The following is a 16,747-nucleotide window of genomic DNA, read 5'->3' as shown; positions in this document are numbered from 1 at the left end:
ATATAGGCCAAGGCGCACCCCCTACAGCCCATGTGGCCCCCCGGGGCTGGTGGACCCCCGGACCCCTTTCGGCACTCCCGGTACAATACCGATAAAGTGCGAAACTTTTCCGGCGACCAAAATAAGACTTCCCATATATAAATCTTTACCTCCGGACCATTCCGGAACTCCTCGTGACGTCCGGGATCTCATCCGGGACTCCGAACAACTTTCGGGTTACCGCATACTAATATCTCTACAACCCTAGCGTCACCGAACCTTAAGTGTGTAGACCCTACGGGTTCGGGAGACACGCAGACATGACCGAGATGACTCTCTGGTCAATAACCAACAGCGGGATCTGGATACCCATGTTGGCTCCCACATGCTCCTCGATGATCTCATCGGATGAACCACGATGTCGAGGATTCAATCAATCCCGTATACAATTCCCTTTGTCTATCGATATGTTACTTGCCCGAGATTCGATCGTCGGTATCCCTATACCTTGTTCAATCTCGTTACCGGCAAGTCTCTTTACTCGTTCCGTAACTCACATCATCCCGTGATCAACTCCTTGGTCACATTGTGCACATTATGATGATGTCCTACCGAGTGGGCCCAGAGATACCTCTCCGTTTACACGGAGTGACAAATCCCAGTCTCGATTCGTGCCAACCCAACAGACACTTTCGGAGATACCTGTAGTGCACCTTTATAGCCACCCAGTTACGTTGTGACGTTTGGTACACCCAAAGCATTCCTACGGTATCCGGGAGTTGCATAATCTCATGGTCTAAGGAAATGATACTTGACATTACAAAAGCTCTGAGCAAACGAACTACACGATCTTGTGCTAGGCTTAGGATTGGGTCTTGTCCATCACATCATTCTCCTAATGATGTGATCCCGTTATCAACGACATCCAATGTCCATGGTCAGGAAACCGTAACCATCTATTGATCAACGAGCTAGTCAACTAGAGGCTTACTAGGGACATGGTGTTGTCTATGTATCCACACATGCATCTGAGTTTCCTATCAATACAATTCTAGCATGGATAATAAACGATTATCATGAACAAGGAAATATAATAATAACCTATTTATTTATTGCGTTCTGCGTCGTTACCTTGATGAAGGCATTGTCATGTGACTACTGTTGACCCACTCATACTGCTCTGGGGGAAACCCTAGGATCTGGTCTTCCAGGTCGGATGATGGCGGCACTGCGGTGTCGTTTCTCTCTTGGGAGCATCGTTTGTGGAGCAGCGCTCGAAGTCAGAGGCAGGAGGTGGAGCGGCTTCGTATTGCACGGAGTTTCGGTGGAGATGTCAAGTCATGCCTGGCCGACAAGTGCTACACTTTGTCATGTCTGGTCGGCAGGTGCTACGCACGACAGATCTTCCAGAGACTTCAAGTTGTGTCGGCTGATGGTACTTGACGATATGGTGTTGAGGTGTATCAGCGGCGACCGCGATGTGCTCAGCAGTTCGCACGCAGGGAGGTGGTGCCGTTGGGCGACGTGGTGGCGTCGATGGGAGCTAGACCGGGCAAGGACGATGCGTCAGTACAACTCTGAAGATGGAGTGGTGGTAGTTGGCGGCGACGGCCGCTGGGAGCGCGCCGGACCAGTGTGTGCGCCATACTCGGCAAGTGGCTTGGTTGGGGCCTCAGGTTTTAGATGTTAGACTTGGCTGTGAGGTCTGTGGTATTAGGCCCGGACTATCAGCATCCCTTCATCAACTGGATAGGAGTAGCGACAGATGTTGCCTAGACGGTGGCTTCGGACTTACTATTGTATCTCTTTATAAGGTCTTTTATGAATAATTAATAAAATGGCTGCATGCATATACAGAGGCCAGGGTCTTCCTCCTTTTTAAAAAAAAAAAAGAGTCTTTCATGGTGTACTACTACTAGACGTACTGGTGTTGGCTTGCACGCCATCGTGTTAGTGCCCATGTCTAGGTCGGTTCTGAGTTAACTAGTAAATATTTCCTTTTTTTTCTTTTTTTACGGGTGAGGAAATACTTCCTTCATCACATAATATAAGACATTTTTTCATGCTAGCTTGCAAAAACATCTTACATTAGAGAGTAACTAGCAGGTTGCCGTAAGGTTTTAGGCTAGAGTTCGAGCAGTTTCTGCTATGTTAGGGTCTCGGCCGTACGTGTATATATACACGTCCAGGGCCACAACTTTGTAAGAGAGAGAGAAAAAAAAGAGAAATTAAAGGGAAAAAGAAGAGGCATGACATGTGTCTTTGGCTAAAGTTTTCGCGAGTATTCGTCATCTAGTTTGATGCGATCGATTCGGTGGGCAAGTTCCAACAATTGGTATATAGAGCAAGGTTCAAAAATTTGAAGCCGCGCTTGGCCCGGGGTGGCGACCTACTAGCGCCTCGGGATGGGCCATGAAATCGTTGTGTGGAGCAATGACGAGAAGAAGCGGGCAATAGTCATCCGATAGAGCGTTGTATGTGAGCCAACAGGCGATCGTCATTCGACGGATCGACAAGGAGGTAGCCGACAGGCTGTCCTGGGAAAGATGGCGGGGGGGGGGGGGGGGATCATTGTTGGGGGAAGTGGTGCGAGGTGCGGCGTTCTAGCTCATCAAGATCGTTGTCTGGGGGAGTCGGATCAGTTAAGGAGTCGTGTGAGTTTGCATGTTCGGTTGGCGTCATGTCTGTAAGTCGTCATGTCCAAGTGCTCATCTTGTTGATGATTAGTTGAAGTTTAAGCGGTGTGCACGGTGTCCCGTGAGTCATGTCCATGTCCTCGTGGAGCATCCTGATTGTGGCCAGTTGGATTCGGTGTGGTGCCAAAGATGGACGGTGGTAGCCAAAGCCATCATAAAGCGAGAAGGTGTGCGAGTGGTAGAGAGTGGATCTACTACAAGTAAGTACAAGAAGTATGGTGCGGACCGAGTGCAAGGCAGCGGCGAAGCAATGTCAGTGGCACAACATGACAGAGTAAGGAGGCACGCTACATGTTTCCACACGGGTCATACTTAATATACGAATATGGCCGTTGAGATCAAGTTCGGCATGTAGTGAGACGGTGACCAGTTTAGTTGACTAACGATGTGTCTACTCTTGCACATAGCACGCTAAATGTGGCAGCATGGGCTGATAATCCGGATCATACATTGCGATGGATCGTCAGGTTGTGGATCTACAACGAGTCAAGATCATAGAGAGGGAGTACGAGAAGACATAAGTCAAGACTAAGGAAAGATTGTTAGAAATAATCATGATTAATTAGTTTCCAAGTGTCAAAGCCTTGCTTGTTGACATGCAACGTGTGTCTGGATTGAAGTTGTAGTCGTACTGGTGTTGGCCTGCATGCCCCGGTGTTAGGCGTCCTTGTGCTGCCACTGGTTATGTCTAGTCTTCATCTAAATAAAAAGGTTATGTCTAGTCTAGGCCGATTCGAGTTAACTAGACGGTACTGCGCGCTTCGCTGCCCCGTTCTTGGGTAATGGGGTTCAAATGTTTTCCCCTCCACATGCACTTTTTTAATCAAAGGTGTTCAAGAAAGTAAGTTTCCCTGCAAAATAGGAGGCATGCAAATTCCAATCAAATCATGTCAACTCATTCGTCTTGAAGCTTTTAATAAAAATAGATAAATTTCAGAATACGTTGTCAAAAGAAATTGTAACTGTGTTTTAAATATATGCATTCTGCAAATTATTAACGGATATAATGTTCCTAATGAAACCAGGAAAAGTTTGTAAGGAACCATGAAAGATTTAAGTTTCGTGCAGAACATGTCTATTAGGGGTGTAAGAAGCCATGAAAGAAGTCGTCTCCATGTCACAGCATGACAGCCAAAAAAAATGACGTGCCAAACAGTCAATCAATTGCAAAACGGTCTACGGTCTATCGTAGAAGCAAGCAAAGACGATTTATTCCTAGTGTCTGTAGCAGCATCTTTTTTTTACTCATTCGAAAAATCTCCTGATTAATGTTCGGCCGTTGAGCCATATGTACATTTCAACCGGCCACATGAGTAACTTGCAGCGAGGAGTATGTATAATGTCGCAATGAAGCATGTTAAAGCCTTCATCTCCATGCGCTATGTGCGTATGAAACATCAAAAGAAAAATGGAATCAAGCAACTCCATTCGATACCTCGGACGTCAAATGTTCGTCATTTGTCGAATTATTCGGTCTTCCCAGCAGATTCCATCATTGCCTTCCTTGGATCAGCTTCTCAATCTGCCCCAAAATCTGAGGGGAAAGAAACATCACAATGTCACAATTATCCATACTAGGAAATGTGCCCGTGCGTCGACCCATCCGTATTAGCGCTTCTCCTCTTTTCGATTGTTGCTGATGGTAGTCACATTAATATTATCCACTTATGCACTATGAATTTGGTCAATCCTAAAATGATGAGCTTGGCCATCGTACTCTAGAACATCGCTTCATGAGCCGCTCCCTGCACTGACTTGTAATTGTGCGTAGTTGTAATGAGGCCGGTGTCAACCTTATCTCATCTACACTTGATATATGCACGTTCCCGCCCTGTGTATGCAATTACTCTATTCTCATGGTGCGCAATATATGATAGAGAAAATATTGTTGGATGGTTTTGAATCAAATGACGAAGGCCCTACATGATGAAACTCGATGGCAATAGCTGGGAATTCTTTTAAAATTCACAGACGATTTCCTACACCTTCTCCATCCTATCTAAACCATAAGATATCCCCATCCGGTTGCACCCTTTTTTCTAAAAGGGCACTTCGTACAAGACTAAAAAAACAGGACATGGTCACATGGAGATGTTGTAGAGATAAAAATAAAATAACTTGAAAGGCCATCCAAAATACAAAAAATGTATGGGGTTATCACAGCCTATAAAGGCAGCTTCCATATAGCGCATGCCTCAGCATCGATGCCTCCAAGCTTAGTGTCCCTCTATTGAGGCTTCCTCGAACAAGTGAACTTGTTAATTTGTTCCACCTATCAGCAATCGGCTGTAGGCTTGTAGCTCGCGTCATTCGGCGGACGGATATTCAAGACAGCCGAACAACAAAAGAAGATGTTTTGCCAAGGAAAATAGAACAACAAAAGAAGATAGGTCATTAAATCAAATCATTCATTAGATATAAACTAAGATGTAAAAAATCATGGAAAGCAAGACGGCATCTTATCTATACGATACGATACAGCAGTGGCAATACGAAGGGAGACCGGAGAGCATTGTCACCAATGAATTCAAAGCATGAAGTTGTATCTAATTAAGTGTCACACTTCTGCACATGTAGTTGTCTCGTTCCTCCTTTGCATAACTAGACATGAAATTAGCCCAAGTGAGCATCGTTTTCTTGTACACTAAAATCATGGTTGAAAAAATTGATTTCAGTCATACCAAAAAGAGAAGCCCGGCAGCGGCGAGGTTCTGTCTGGATCCCGGGGCGGCGGCCCTGGAGGGTGGCGGCTGGTGAAGCTAGGGCTTCCCGCGGCGGCATGGCGTGGTGCAGTCCCTGTCCAAGGCGGATCTGTGACGGCGATTTGCTTTGGATTGGTTCGGATCAGAGACGGTGACGAGTGCGCGGGATCCTTCTCGGCGGCTCTCGCGGCTTGGCGAGGCGCGGTGGGAGCCCTTCTGCTAGGCCCCAGTGGTGGCACACTCAGGCAGTGGCCGGTGCGCCAGGGATCCCACGGTGGCACTGTTGCTGCGGTTGGTCGCCGGATCTAGGCGGTTGGATCTGGGGCTTTGAAGGCGGTCGAGACGGTGCACAGGTTGTTGGGTGGATTTCTTGGGACGGATCCGGGTGAAAACCTGGTCTTCGGTTGATGGCGGGAGCCGGTGATAACGATGCCCTTATCATCGTTTTCTTCATGAAGGCATCATCGAGGTGAAGCTCCCAACTCCACTCAATACCTCCGGGGGAAACCCTAGATCAGCTGATCGGATGTTGGCGGCATTCATGTGTCGTAACCCCCTTTGGGCCGGCATTCTTGGAGATGCACTCGGCTTCGCGGGACCAGCGGACGGCTTCTTTGGTGGGGCGGTGCTTCATCCTACACATTGATGGCGACGGATCTTGACGGCGTGGTGCAGTGCAGATTCGAAGTTTGATGTGAGAGGATGGACACGTGCAGGAGGACGACGCTGTCTGGCGTCGCGGTGGCGTCGATGGCAGAGAGACCTGGCACGGTAGATGAAACAGTACAACTCTGAAGATGGACTTGTGGCAGGTGGCTGCGGCGTCCTCATACCCGGCAGGCGTCCTGGTTCAGGAGTGCGCCGGACTGGTAGGTGCCCCATACCAGGCAGGCGTCCTGGTTGGGACCTCAGGTTTTAGATGTTTAGGTTTGGATGTGATGTCTGTTTGGTATTAGGCACACGCTATCAGCGCCCCTTCATCAATTGAATAGGTGTAGCGACAGTTGTTGCTTAGATGGTGGCTTTAGTCTTGTTGTTGTATGACTTTGTAAGGTCTTGTGAGAATTATTAATAAAGTGGCATCCTTCTTTTTAAAAAACCATATAAAAAGAAGGGAGACTCCGACTGAAAGGACCGTCCTGGATGTAGAAAATAATTGGCTCACTGTACAAATAAACACATGACTCGCCCCGTTGTAAATTACTTACCATCTTTCTTATCTCCCTCTGTAAGCATTAACGCAAACATCTGCAGTGCACAAAACAGAAAACACCACTCCGTACCACATCAAAAACAATTGATTAAATCAGTTGGGGATGAAAAGCACGCTGTTGTACCTACTAATAGAGAGAGAGGAGGAGGAGGGCAACGCCCATGTGCACACACGGGGAGACCTAGCGAGGAACAACAACAATAACCTGCAGTCCAATTTCTCCTGATGCAGAGGAGGCAGATTGGCGGCGGTGCTTCACACAGTACTATAGCAGGGATTTGGCCACGTGAACGAAGGCACATAGAGCAGCCAACTTCTGGATAGTCAACAACAGCCTGGCCTGCCGTTCTTGCAGACAGGAGCCGCACGACGAGGGCATGAAATCTCGAGGCGGACGGAATTTCTCCCGGGAGGTTCTCGTGGGGCTTATAGCTCATGTGCGACATTTTTTATGCGCATTAAAAAACATGCAACGCAGCTGTCAGAAATAGCTCGTGTGCGCCGTTTTACATGGAAATAATAGCCCAATACGACCAGATGGTTAAAACATGGGAACGGCCGTGACGGACCGCGGTTAAGTTAAAAACGGGCAGGGGGTCAAACTAATCAGTGCATCTGATGGTGGGTCCCACTTGGCAGTGCATCGATTCCCCGCCTGACTGAACCCGTGCTTCTCCCCTACTTCTGGTGGGCCAGGTGGTTGCTCTCTTCTTCATTCTCGTCGTCGGCGGCGGCGGAGCTTTAGTTTTGCCGGCGGAGCTGTCGTTCACGGCCGCCGCGTCGTATGTGGTGAGTGTATTCGGCACCCTAGACCTGTTCCCCTCCGTCTTGAGTTAGATCTGACCAAGTGAGCCTCTATTTTCCACGGGATCCGGATTGTGAAGGTGTGTGGGACTGGAGATGGAGCCCCGAGGGACAACGTCGACCAGGTAATCACAATTTCCAACCTATGTGATGTGTGCCTCGTCTGCTTCTGCTGCCTCACAGTGTCGGCCATTGATAAACAGGGGCAATGGTGCTCGGACCTTCGAATTCAGTGTTGAATTCCTTCCATCTAAAGCAAAGCTAGTTGATGGTAGCGTGCGAAACATAGAGAGAGATACAATTATGAAATGGGAGGATGAATTTACATAGATTGATCCACAGGAAGTACAGAGCATGGAAGAGAGGGACATGAGGAATGTTGTGGAGAAAATTGGGGAGAGCTTTTTTGAGGTCCAGAGCAAGACATAGGTACCTTGAAAGTTATAGACGTCCGGAGGCCGGACATAGGTACCTTCAAAGTTAGCTCGGAAAGCATCCTCGAACTCTTCCCAGCTTCCGATGGAATTTTTGGGTAGGCTATTTAACCAGTGTCATGATGGTCCTTTAAGCTTTAATGGCAGGTATTTTATGGCGTGGAGATCATATGCTCGGGTCATATGAATGTGGAGAAGGAAATTTTTGATCCACACTTCAGGGTCGGTTGTCCCGTCGTATTGCTTGATGTTTACGGGTTTAAACCCTTCGAGGAACTGATGATGCATCACATCGTGCCCTCGTCTGTGAAAAACATCGGGTATGGGGCGCCCCTGACTCGGGCCACATCATGCCGGAGATCAGCTGTATCCGAGCACGGTATTGCTCCCGCGCTCTATCGTTTCTATCGCGTCAGGCCTAGTATCCGTCCCATCAGCGGGAGTGCGTCCTCCGGACCCATAGATCGATCTTGTTTGGCTTGTTCTGGCGTCTAAGTCGTCTCGCAGGTCGTATGGGTCCTCTGGCTGTACTGGCTCCTTACCTCTCCGGGGAAGGGATGGTTGAGGGTGTTCGGCTTCGCCAGCCGCCCTATCCCGTCCTCGAGGGGGGCGGTCGGGCTGGTTTGCCTGGGCTCGTCTGGAGGTATGGGCTCAAAAGCCTCGTCGTCGTTGCTTTCGATAACTCTTGCTTTGGTCCTGTCATTCATTACCCAGACCTTCTTTGCCTCTGAAGACTTTTGTCCATCTCTCGTTGATGGTATCTTGTTCAGCCAGTAGCCGCCGCTGCTTCTTCCTCAGCCTTCGAGCGGTGGCTATAAGCTGTCGCTTAAATCGTTCTTGGTCCAGAGGGTCTTCGGGGACGATGAAATCTCCGGGACCGAGGCCTTTCCACGTCCCCTGGATCACTTTCGCTGGCGTCGGCGTTTGGATGACTCCTTAGCGGGGTCCTCGTCGTCCTCTTTGGGGGTGTCGACTATGTAGACACTATAGGTAGAAGTGGCAGTCCACTTTCCCGTGCTGGTAGTGGCTGGGGGATTTGCCGTATAGCTAGGCCGTGACGTCGATGTCCTCGTCCATGTCATCGGCATCTTTGGAAGCGTAGTCCAACATATCGTTTAAGTCCTCGATAGTGGCTACGAAGTGGGTGGTGGGTGGGACGTAAAATTCCCTATGGTCCGTCCTTAGCCCGACCCGATCATAGATCGGAGGTGGCCCATCTGTGATGCTTAATGACTGGATCCAATCTAATGTCTCGTTTAACAGCGAGAGGTTGATCGGACTTGTCTTGTGGCCTTGTTTACAGTTAATCTCCGGCGTGACCGTACAATGGGCGTGCTTGGCCAGGGTTGGTTTTAGACTCCGAGGTCGGAGCCGAACTCAAAGATGGACCCGGGGTAAGTGTCGACTTGAACGTAGGGTGGATAGGAAGATCTGAAGTTGAAGCTTCGGGGTTTGCAGGTTCCTTAGGCGAGGCTGAGAATTTAGTAAAGACCAGATCGCCCCGGGCATCAACGACGTACTCAAGGCTGTCGAACTTGATCTGGTGCTCCGCGGTGAAGCCGTCGACCTGGTCAAGGTGACAGGCCGAATTGGCGTGCAGCACGACGCTGCCGAACGCGAGTAGCTGACCAGGGACGAAGATGTCCCCGGTGCTGATGCCATCATTGATGACTAAGCGGGTCATCGTTCCTTCGGCGATCTTCACAGCGGAGCTCTCAATGAAAGCACCAATGTCAGTGTCAAAACTGGCAGATGTCGGGTAGGGGGTCCCGAGCTGTGGATATTGGAACAATGGGTAACAAGAGACAAAGGACACGGTCTTTACCCAGGTTCGGGCCCTCTCGAAGAGGTAAAACCCTACGTCCTGCTTGATTATATTGATGTGTGTATGATGGTTACAGAGTTGATCTACCTCGAGATGGGATGAACTAAACCCGAGATGAGTAGTGGGATGTTTTTGGCCTCTACGGACTACGCCCTCTGGTTTATATAGACACCATGGGTACCTAGGGTTACACATAGTCGATTGCCATCAGTGGATAAACATGCGTACGCCATCTATTTTGCCTTGAAGTGTACGCCAAGTCTTCGGAGCTTTCCTTCCGGAACATAGAGTCACCCGAAGCTCGCCCTTCCTTAACAGAATCCGGAGTCGTCCACTAGTCCGGCTCATGAGAGATAGGCCGGCAGACCGAGGACCCCCCTATCCAGGACTCCCTCAATCATATGACAATTTTTTCAAAAAAAGTGTGTCTCATACAGCATAGAAAAACCTGAACTCGTTTTCTTGGGAATAGTCACACGACAAATGTATGAAAATTTAGTATAACATTTTAACCTTTTGACAACATGACTATGTTTTAAATTTTTAGCATTGTAAATTAACACTTCATTGCCATGGAAAATTTTAATTTTCTTTCCCTCGAAAAGTTTATTTTTCTAATTTCTGCAATGGGAATTTTACATTTATCCCTATGGCAAAATTTAAATTTTCCTGCAATGGAATTTTTTTAATTTGCAGTGGCAAATTTACCTTCATCCCCATGGCAAATTTACTTTAGCATACATGTCAGATTTTAGTTTTATTGCCATGGCAACTCTAGTTTCATAGCATGGCAAAGAACAACTAGTCTTGCCATAGCAAAACTAGTTTTTAACTACACCATGGAAAATATATATACCATGGCTAATTTAGTTAACGGATGATGGCAAATTTAGTTTATCGATCACGGAAAATTTGGTAACTCTCCATGGCATGTTAGTTTTTTTATCACTGTATTTTTAGGTTTAACCATGGTAAATTTAAAAATTGATAATGGCAAAATATCTATCTCATAATATCAAATTATGCCATGTTAATTGTCACATATTTGCCATGGCATTTTTCTGAAATCTTTGTTTGCCATGGCAAACTACTTGCATCATACTTTTTTTGCTTTTTATATGCCAAAACCATGTATTTTTTGCCATTGACATTTTGTGTTCAGTAAAGAAATGCTATAGTCCATGAACATTTTGTGTCCATGGACATTTACCAAGGATAGCAACATGCCATGGTAAGTAGTTTGTTTTGCCATGCCATTTTTTCTGAAATTTTATTGCAATGGCAAAGTAGTGTGATCATGGCAAAAAAATAATTGTTTCTCGCGCAAATCATCTAGTTTTGTCATGGACATTTGTGTTTTTAGATCACAAATGACATATATTTTGCAGTATGTTTTCATGGATCAAACAAGGTAGAGGTGGGAGGTTCGGTGTGGCCAGCAATTTTCATTTATATATCATGGCAATCATTCTGTTTTGCAAGGTCCTCTTGTTTTTCTTCTCATTTGTTTTTTGTTTGTTTTGGGGCTCCTTTTGAGCATAACATTATGCAATGGGCTGTCCCTGACTTTTTTTCTTCTGTATTTTGGATTGATTGCTTTATGTGCCAAATGAGCCAGCTGGGAACGTTCCGCATGGGAGTTTTTCAGATCGAACGAGTCAGTTTGCGATGGGGCTCTTTCATCTGCTCGGGCCGTATGAATGTGGAGAAGGATATCTTGGATCCACACCGCAGGGTCAGTTGTCCTATCGTATTGCTTGATGTTTACGGGTTTAAACCCTTTGGGAACTGATGCTGCATCACCTCGTCTGTGAAACACATCGGGTGTGCAGCGCCCCTAACTCGGGCCACATCATGCCGGAGATCAGCTGTCATCCGAGCACGGTATTGCTCTCGCGCTCTGTCATTTCTATCGCGCCAGACCTGGTATCCGTCCCGTCCAGCGGGAGTGCGTCCTCGGGACCCATATATCGATCTTGTTTGGCCTGTTCTGGCGTCTAAGTCGTCTCGCAGGTCGTATGGGTCCTCTCGCTTTACTGGCTCTTTACCTCTCCGGCGAGGGGGTGGTTGAGGGTGTTCGGCTTCGCCAGCTACCCTATCCGTCCTCGAGGGGGCGGTCGAGCTGGTTTGCCCGGGCTCTTCTGGGAGGTATGGGCTTAAAAGCCTCGTCGTCGTTGCTTTCGATAACTCTTGCTTTGGTCCAGTCATTCATTACCTAGACCTTCTTCGGCTCTGAAGACTTTTGTCCATCTCTCGTTGAGGGTATCTTGTTCGGCCAATAGCCGTTGCTGTTTCTTCCTCAGGCTTCGAGCGGTGGCTATAAGCTGTCGCTTAAATCGTTCTTTGTCCAAAGGGTCTTCGGGGACGATGAAATCTTCAGGACCGAGGCTTTCCTCATCCTCGGAAGGAGGAAGGTAGTTACTTTCCTTGGAGTCGCCAAGGTCCCCGGGGTCGCTATTGTCCTCGGCTTCTCCGTTGTTTTCGTGGTCACCGTTATCGTCGTGGCCTTCGAGAGCGGCTGGGTTCTATTCGGGAATGGCATTGTGACCCAGCTTTTCTATGTCGTCCGGAGCAGCGTAGTCTTCGATGCCATTCGTGTCTTCTTTGGCCTTTTCGCGTCCCCTGGATCACTTTCGCTGGCATCCGCGTCTGGATGACTCCTTAGCGGGGTCCTCGCCGTCTTCTTTGGGGGTGTCGACCATGTAGACACCATAAGTAGAAGTGGCAGTCCACTTTCCCGTGCTGGCAGTGGCTGGGGGATTTACTATATCGGCCGTGGCGTCGATGTCCTCGTCCATGTCATCGACATCTTCGGGAACGTAGTCCAACATATCGGTTAAGTCCTCGATAGGGGCTACGAACTGGGTGGTGGGTGGGACGTAAAATTCCCTGTGGTCCGTCCTTAGCCCGAGCCGATCATAGATCTGAGGTGGCCCATCTGTGATGCTTAATGGCTGTATCCAATCTAATGTCTCGTTTAACAACTAGAGGTCGGTCGAACTTGTCTTGCGGCCTTGTTCGCAGTTAATCTCCGGCGTGACCGTACAGAGGGCGTGCTTGGCCAAGGTTGACCCCTGGATTTTAGACTCCGAGGTCGGAACCGAACTCAAAGATGGACCCGAGGTAAGTGTCGACTTGAAGGTAGGGTGGAGAGGAAGATCCGAAGTTGAAGCTTCGGGGTTTCAAGGTTCCTTAGGCGAGGCTGAGAATTTATTAAAGACCAGATCGCCTCGGGAATCGGTGACGTACTCGAGGCTGCCGAACTTGATCTGTTGCTCCGGGTTGAAGCTGTCGACCTGGTCAAGGTGACTGGCCGAATTGGCGTGCAGCACGACGCTGCCGAACGCGAGTAGCTGACTTGGGGCGAAGATGTCCCCGGTGCTGATGCCGTCATTGATGACTAAGCGGGTCATCGATCCTTCGGCGATCTTCATAGCGAAACTCTCATTGGAAGCACCAATGTCGGTGTCAAAACCAGCGGATCTCGGGTAGGGGGTCCCGAGCTGTGGATATTGGAACAATTGGTCACAAGAGACAAAGGGCACCGTCTTTACGCAGGTTCGGGCCCTCTCGAAGAGGTAAAACCCTACGTCCTGCTTGATTATATTGATGTGTGTATGACGGTTACAGAGTTGATCTACCTCGATATTGGATGAACTAAACCGTAGATGAATAGTGGGATGGTTTTGGCCTCTACGGACTAAGCCCTCTGATTTATATAGACACCATGCGTACCTAGGATTACACATAGTCGATTGCCATCAGGGGATAAAAATGCGTGTGCCATCTATCTTGCCTTGAAGTGTACGCCAAGTCTTCGGAGCTTTCCTTCCGGAACATAGAGTCACCTGAAGCTCGCGCTTCCTTAACAGAATCCGGAGTCGTCCACTAGTCCGGCTCATGAGAGATAGGCCAGCAGTCCGAGGACCCCCTATCCAGGACTCCCTCAATCATATGACAATTTTTTTCAAAAAAGTGTGTCTCATACAGCATAGAAAAACCTGAACACGTTTTCTTGGGAGTAGTCACACGACAAATGTATGAAAATTTATCATAACATTTTTACCTTTTGACAACATGACTATGTTTTAAATTTTTAGCATTGTAAATTAACCTTAATTGCCATGGAAAATTTTAATTTTCTTTCCCTCGCAAAGTTTATTTTTCTAATTTCTGCCATGGGAATTTTACATTTATCCCTATGGCAAAATTTATATTTTCCTGCCATGGAATTTTTAATTTTTTAATTTGCAGTGGCAAATTTACCTTCATCCCGATGGCAAATTTACTTTAGCATACATGACAGATTTTAGTTTTATTGCCATGGCAATTCTAGTTTCATAGCATGGCAAAGAACAACTAGTCTTGCCATGGCAAAATTAGTTTTTAACTACACCATGGGAAATACATATACCATGGCTAATTTAGTTAACGGATGATGGAAAATTTAGTTTATCGATCATGAAAAATTTGGTAACTCGCCATGGCAAGTTAGTTTTTTTATCACTGTATTTTTTTAGGTTTAACCATGGTAAATTTAACAATTGTTAATGGCCAAAAAATCTATCTCATAATATCAAATTATGCCATGTTAATTATCACATGTTTGCCATGGCATTTTTCTGAAATCTTTGTTTGCCATGGCAAACTACTTGCATCATACTTTTTTTGCTTTTTATATGCAAAAACCATGTACTTTTCGCCATCGACATTTTGTGTTCAGTAAAGAAATGCTATAGTCCATGAACATTTTGTGTCCATGGACATTTACCGAGGATAGCAACATGCCATGGTAAGTAGTTTGTTTTGTCATGCCATTTTTTCTGAAGTTTTATTGTAATGGCAAAGTAGTGTGATCATGGCAAAAAATAATTATTTCTTGCGCAAATCATCTAGTTTTGTCATGGACATTTGTGTTTTTAGATCAGAAATGGCATATATTTTGCAGTATGTTTTCGTGGATCAAACAAGGTAGAGGTGGGAGGTTCGGTGTGGCGAGCAATTTTCATTTATATATCATGGCAATAATTCTTTTTTGCAAGGTCCTCTTGTTTTTTTTTCTCATTTGTTTTTTGTTTGCTTTGGGGCTTCTTTTGAGCGTAACAGTATGCAATGGGCTGTGCCTGACATCTTCTGTATTTTGGGCTGACTGCTTTATGTGCCAGATGAGCCAGCAGGGATCGGAACGTTCCGCATGGGAGTTTTTCGGATCGAACGGGTTAATTTGGGATGGGGGTCTTTCAGACCGAACCTGCGGCAAAATATGAGGGACATTTTCTTTAAAAAGCATCGTACTATATTTACTCTTTACCGCCTGGCACTTGTACTCCCTCTCGCCCTTGGCGCACGGCCGAGAGATTACCATTTTTTATACAAGAGAGAAGAAGAATTAATCGGTGAATAGTAGGAAGGGCAGCAGTCGGGAATCAATGCTGCGAGAGCGGGAAGCCGATGCCGTGGCGTGTGGTCGGGAAGGTGACGAAGAGCATGCTCCCGACCACCCCGATGGCGATGGGCAGCACGGTGAGCACCTGCGCGGCATCCTCGGACGGCACGGGGTAGAAGCAGGAGACGACGTTGTGGTCGAAGAGCGCGACGGCGACGAAGACCATGACGGTGACGACGGCGTGCACGAGGTCGAGGAAGCGCAGCCTGTAGGCTGCTGCGGCCTGCGGGTCGAGCGGCGCGCCGCCATCGATGACCCAGAGCCCGCGGCGCGTGGCGAAGCCGTAGCGCACGGCGCCCTTGGCGTCCCGGAAGCTGTCGGTGAAGCTGAGCGCGAAGCAGGAGAGGCCGCAGAGCGCGACGAGCGCGCCGGCCATGGCGCGGTTGGCGCGCACGCAGTGGCCCTGGTCCGTGACGATCGGGGAGAGCAGCTGGAACGCCATGACGGTGCCCGTGGGCAGCAGCGTGGCCAGGTGCGCCGTGCTCTGGTACGTCTGGCTGATGGCCCTCTGCATCGGGCTCAGCCCGTCGCCTGGGTCGTCGCGGACGGCCGGCGGCCTCGCCAGGAGTGGCCGCTCCTCGTCGACGCCGTGGACCTCGTCCTCGCGCCCCTGCCGCGCCACCACCTCGTTCTGCGCCGCCATTGCCGCTGCCGGACTCGCTACAATCTACGCTCTGGAAGAAAGAATCTTGCCTATGATGAATAAACCGGAAGGAGAGGCAGGGGAACGCGAATGATGTGTGATAGCCGGTGCAACGGAGAAGGGATTTAAAGGGGATTACATGGAATGCCGCGCGCGGCGTGACGACATGGGTGGAGCTTGCCGGGGCGTTTGCGGCTGGCCGGCGGGCGCTTGCGCTTGGCTTGCAAGAAACAGGAACCTTGATTGAAACCGACACAGATCGGTGGAGGTTTTCGCCGTTGCTTGCAAGAGAGGTGGACCGAAACGCGGGACGCGACCCGACCCTTTGCCGCTTCAAGTCAAAGCCTTGCCTTGGGTTGCTTCCGGCTGCACTCCCAGCCAGTGGCCACGTAACACTAGCCCAGCCGCGCGCGCAGTTGAGTAACGCAAGGGGCAACGCGATTACGCCAACACGCTTAGTTATACTCCTATAGTAGATAGCCGTTACTGTGCGTGTATGCTTTGGCACGATGGCTATTAAGCAAAGGAGGCGATGCAAATACGTTAGTTAGGTAGAATAGAGAATCATTTATCCGTACCGTGCATGGCGTCCAGTGCGTTTTTGTGTGCGTGGAAGGCTTTGGCACGATGCGTATTACTATTGGATTTAGGCAAAGACTTTGAGCGGGTAGACGTGCGTCCGTGTCGTGCCAGCTGCATGTGTGCGGCCCACTACCACGCCACAAGGACACGAGTCTCGTAAGGGAATTGTTTATATGATATTTTTTTTGGCAAGGATGTTTATACGATTTCGGGTAAGAGCATCTCTAGCAGATCCCGCAACTGGCCGGCAAGCAAAACGAGTATAAGGCCGTCCGTAAAAAAAATTACGGTGCCGCAAGATTTTGTCAGAACACTCGCGGGACCGTAAATTTTGCATAGCAGCAAACAAATTACACATTTCAATGATATGAACCGAATACAATCATAATATAAATTCAACATACGAATATGTAAATTGTTCGA

General features: G+C 48.2%; 1 protein-coding gene across 1 annotated transcript; it reads right to left on the bottom strand.

The window, feature by feature from the left end:
* Positions 1 to 14,926: 14,926 nt before the first annotated feature.
* On the bottom strand, positions 14,927 to 15,933 carry LOC123176624 (protein DMP6). The gene has a single exon (XM_044590743.1). It carries the CDS (start codon positions 15,740 to 15,742, stop codon positions 15,080 to 15,082), a length of 663 nt encoding a protein of 220 aa, XP_044446678.1. The 5' UTR covers positions 15,743 to 15,933; the 3' UTR covers positions 14,927 to 15,079.
* Between the last annotated feature and the right edge of the window lie 814 nt (positions 15,934 to 16,747).

This window comes from Triticum aestivum, chromosome 1D (assembly GCF_018294505.1).
Source record: "Triticum aestivum cultivar Chinese Spring chromosome 1D, IWGSC CS RefSeq v2.1, whole genome shotgun sequence".
NCBI lineage: Eukaryota > Viridiplantae > Streptophyta > Magnoliopsida > Poales > Poaceae > Triticum > Triticum aestivum.
The sequence above is the reverse complement of the archived record's forward strand: the minus strand, read 5'-3'. Positions and strand labels throughout refer to the sequence as shown.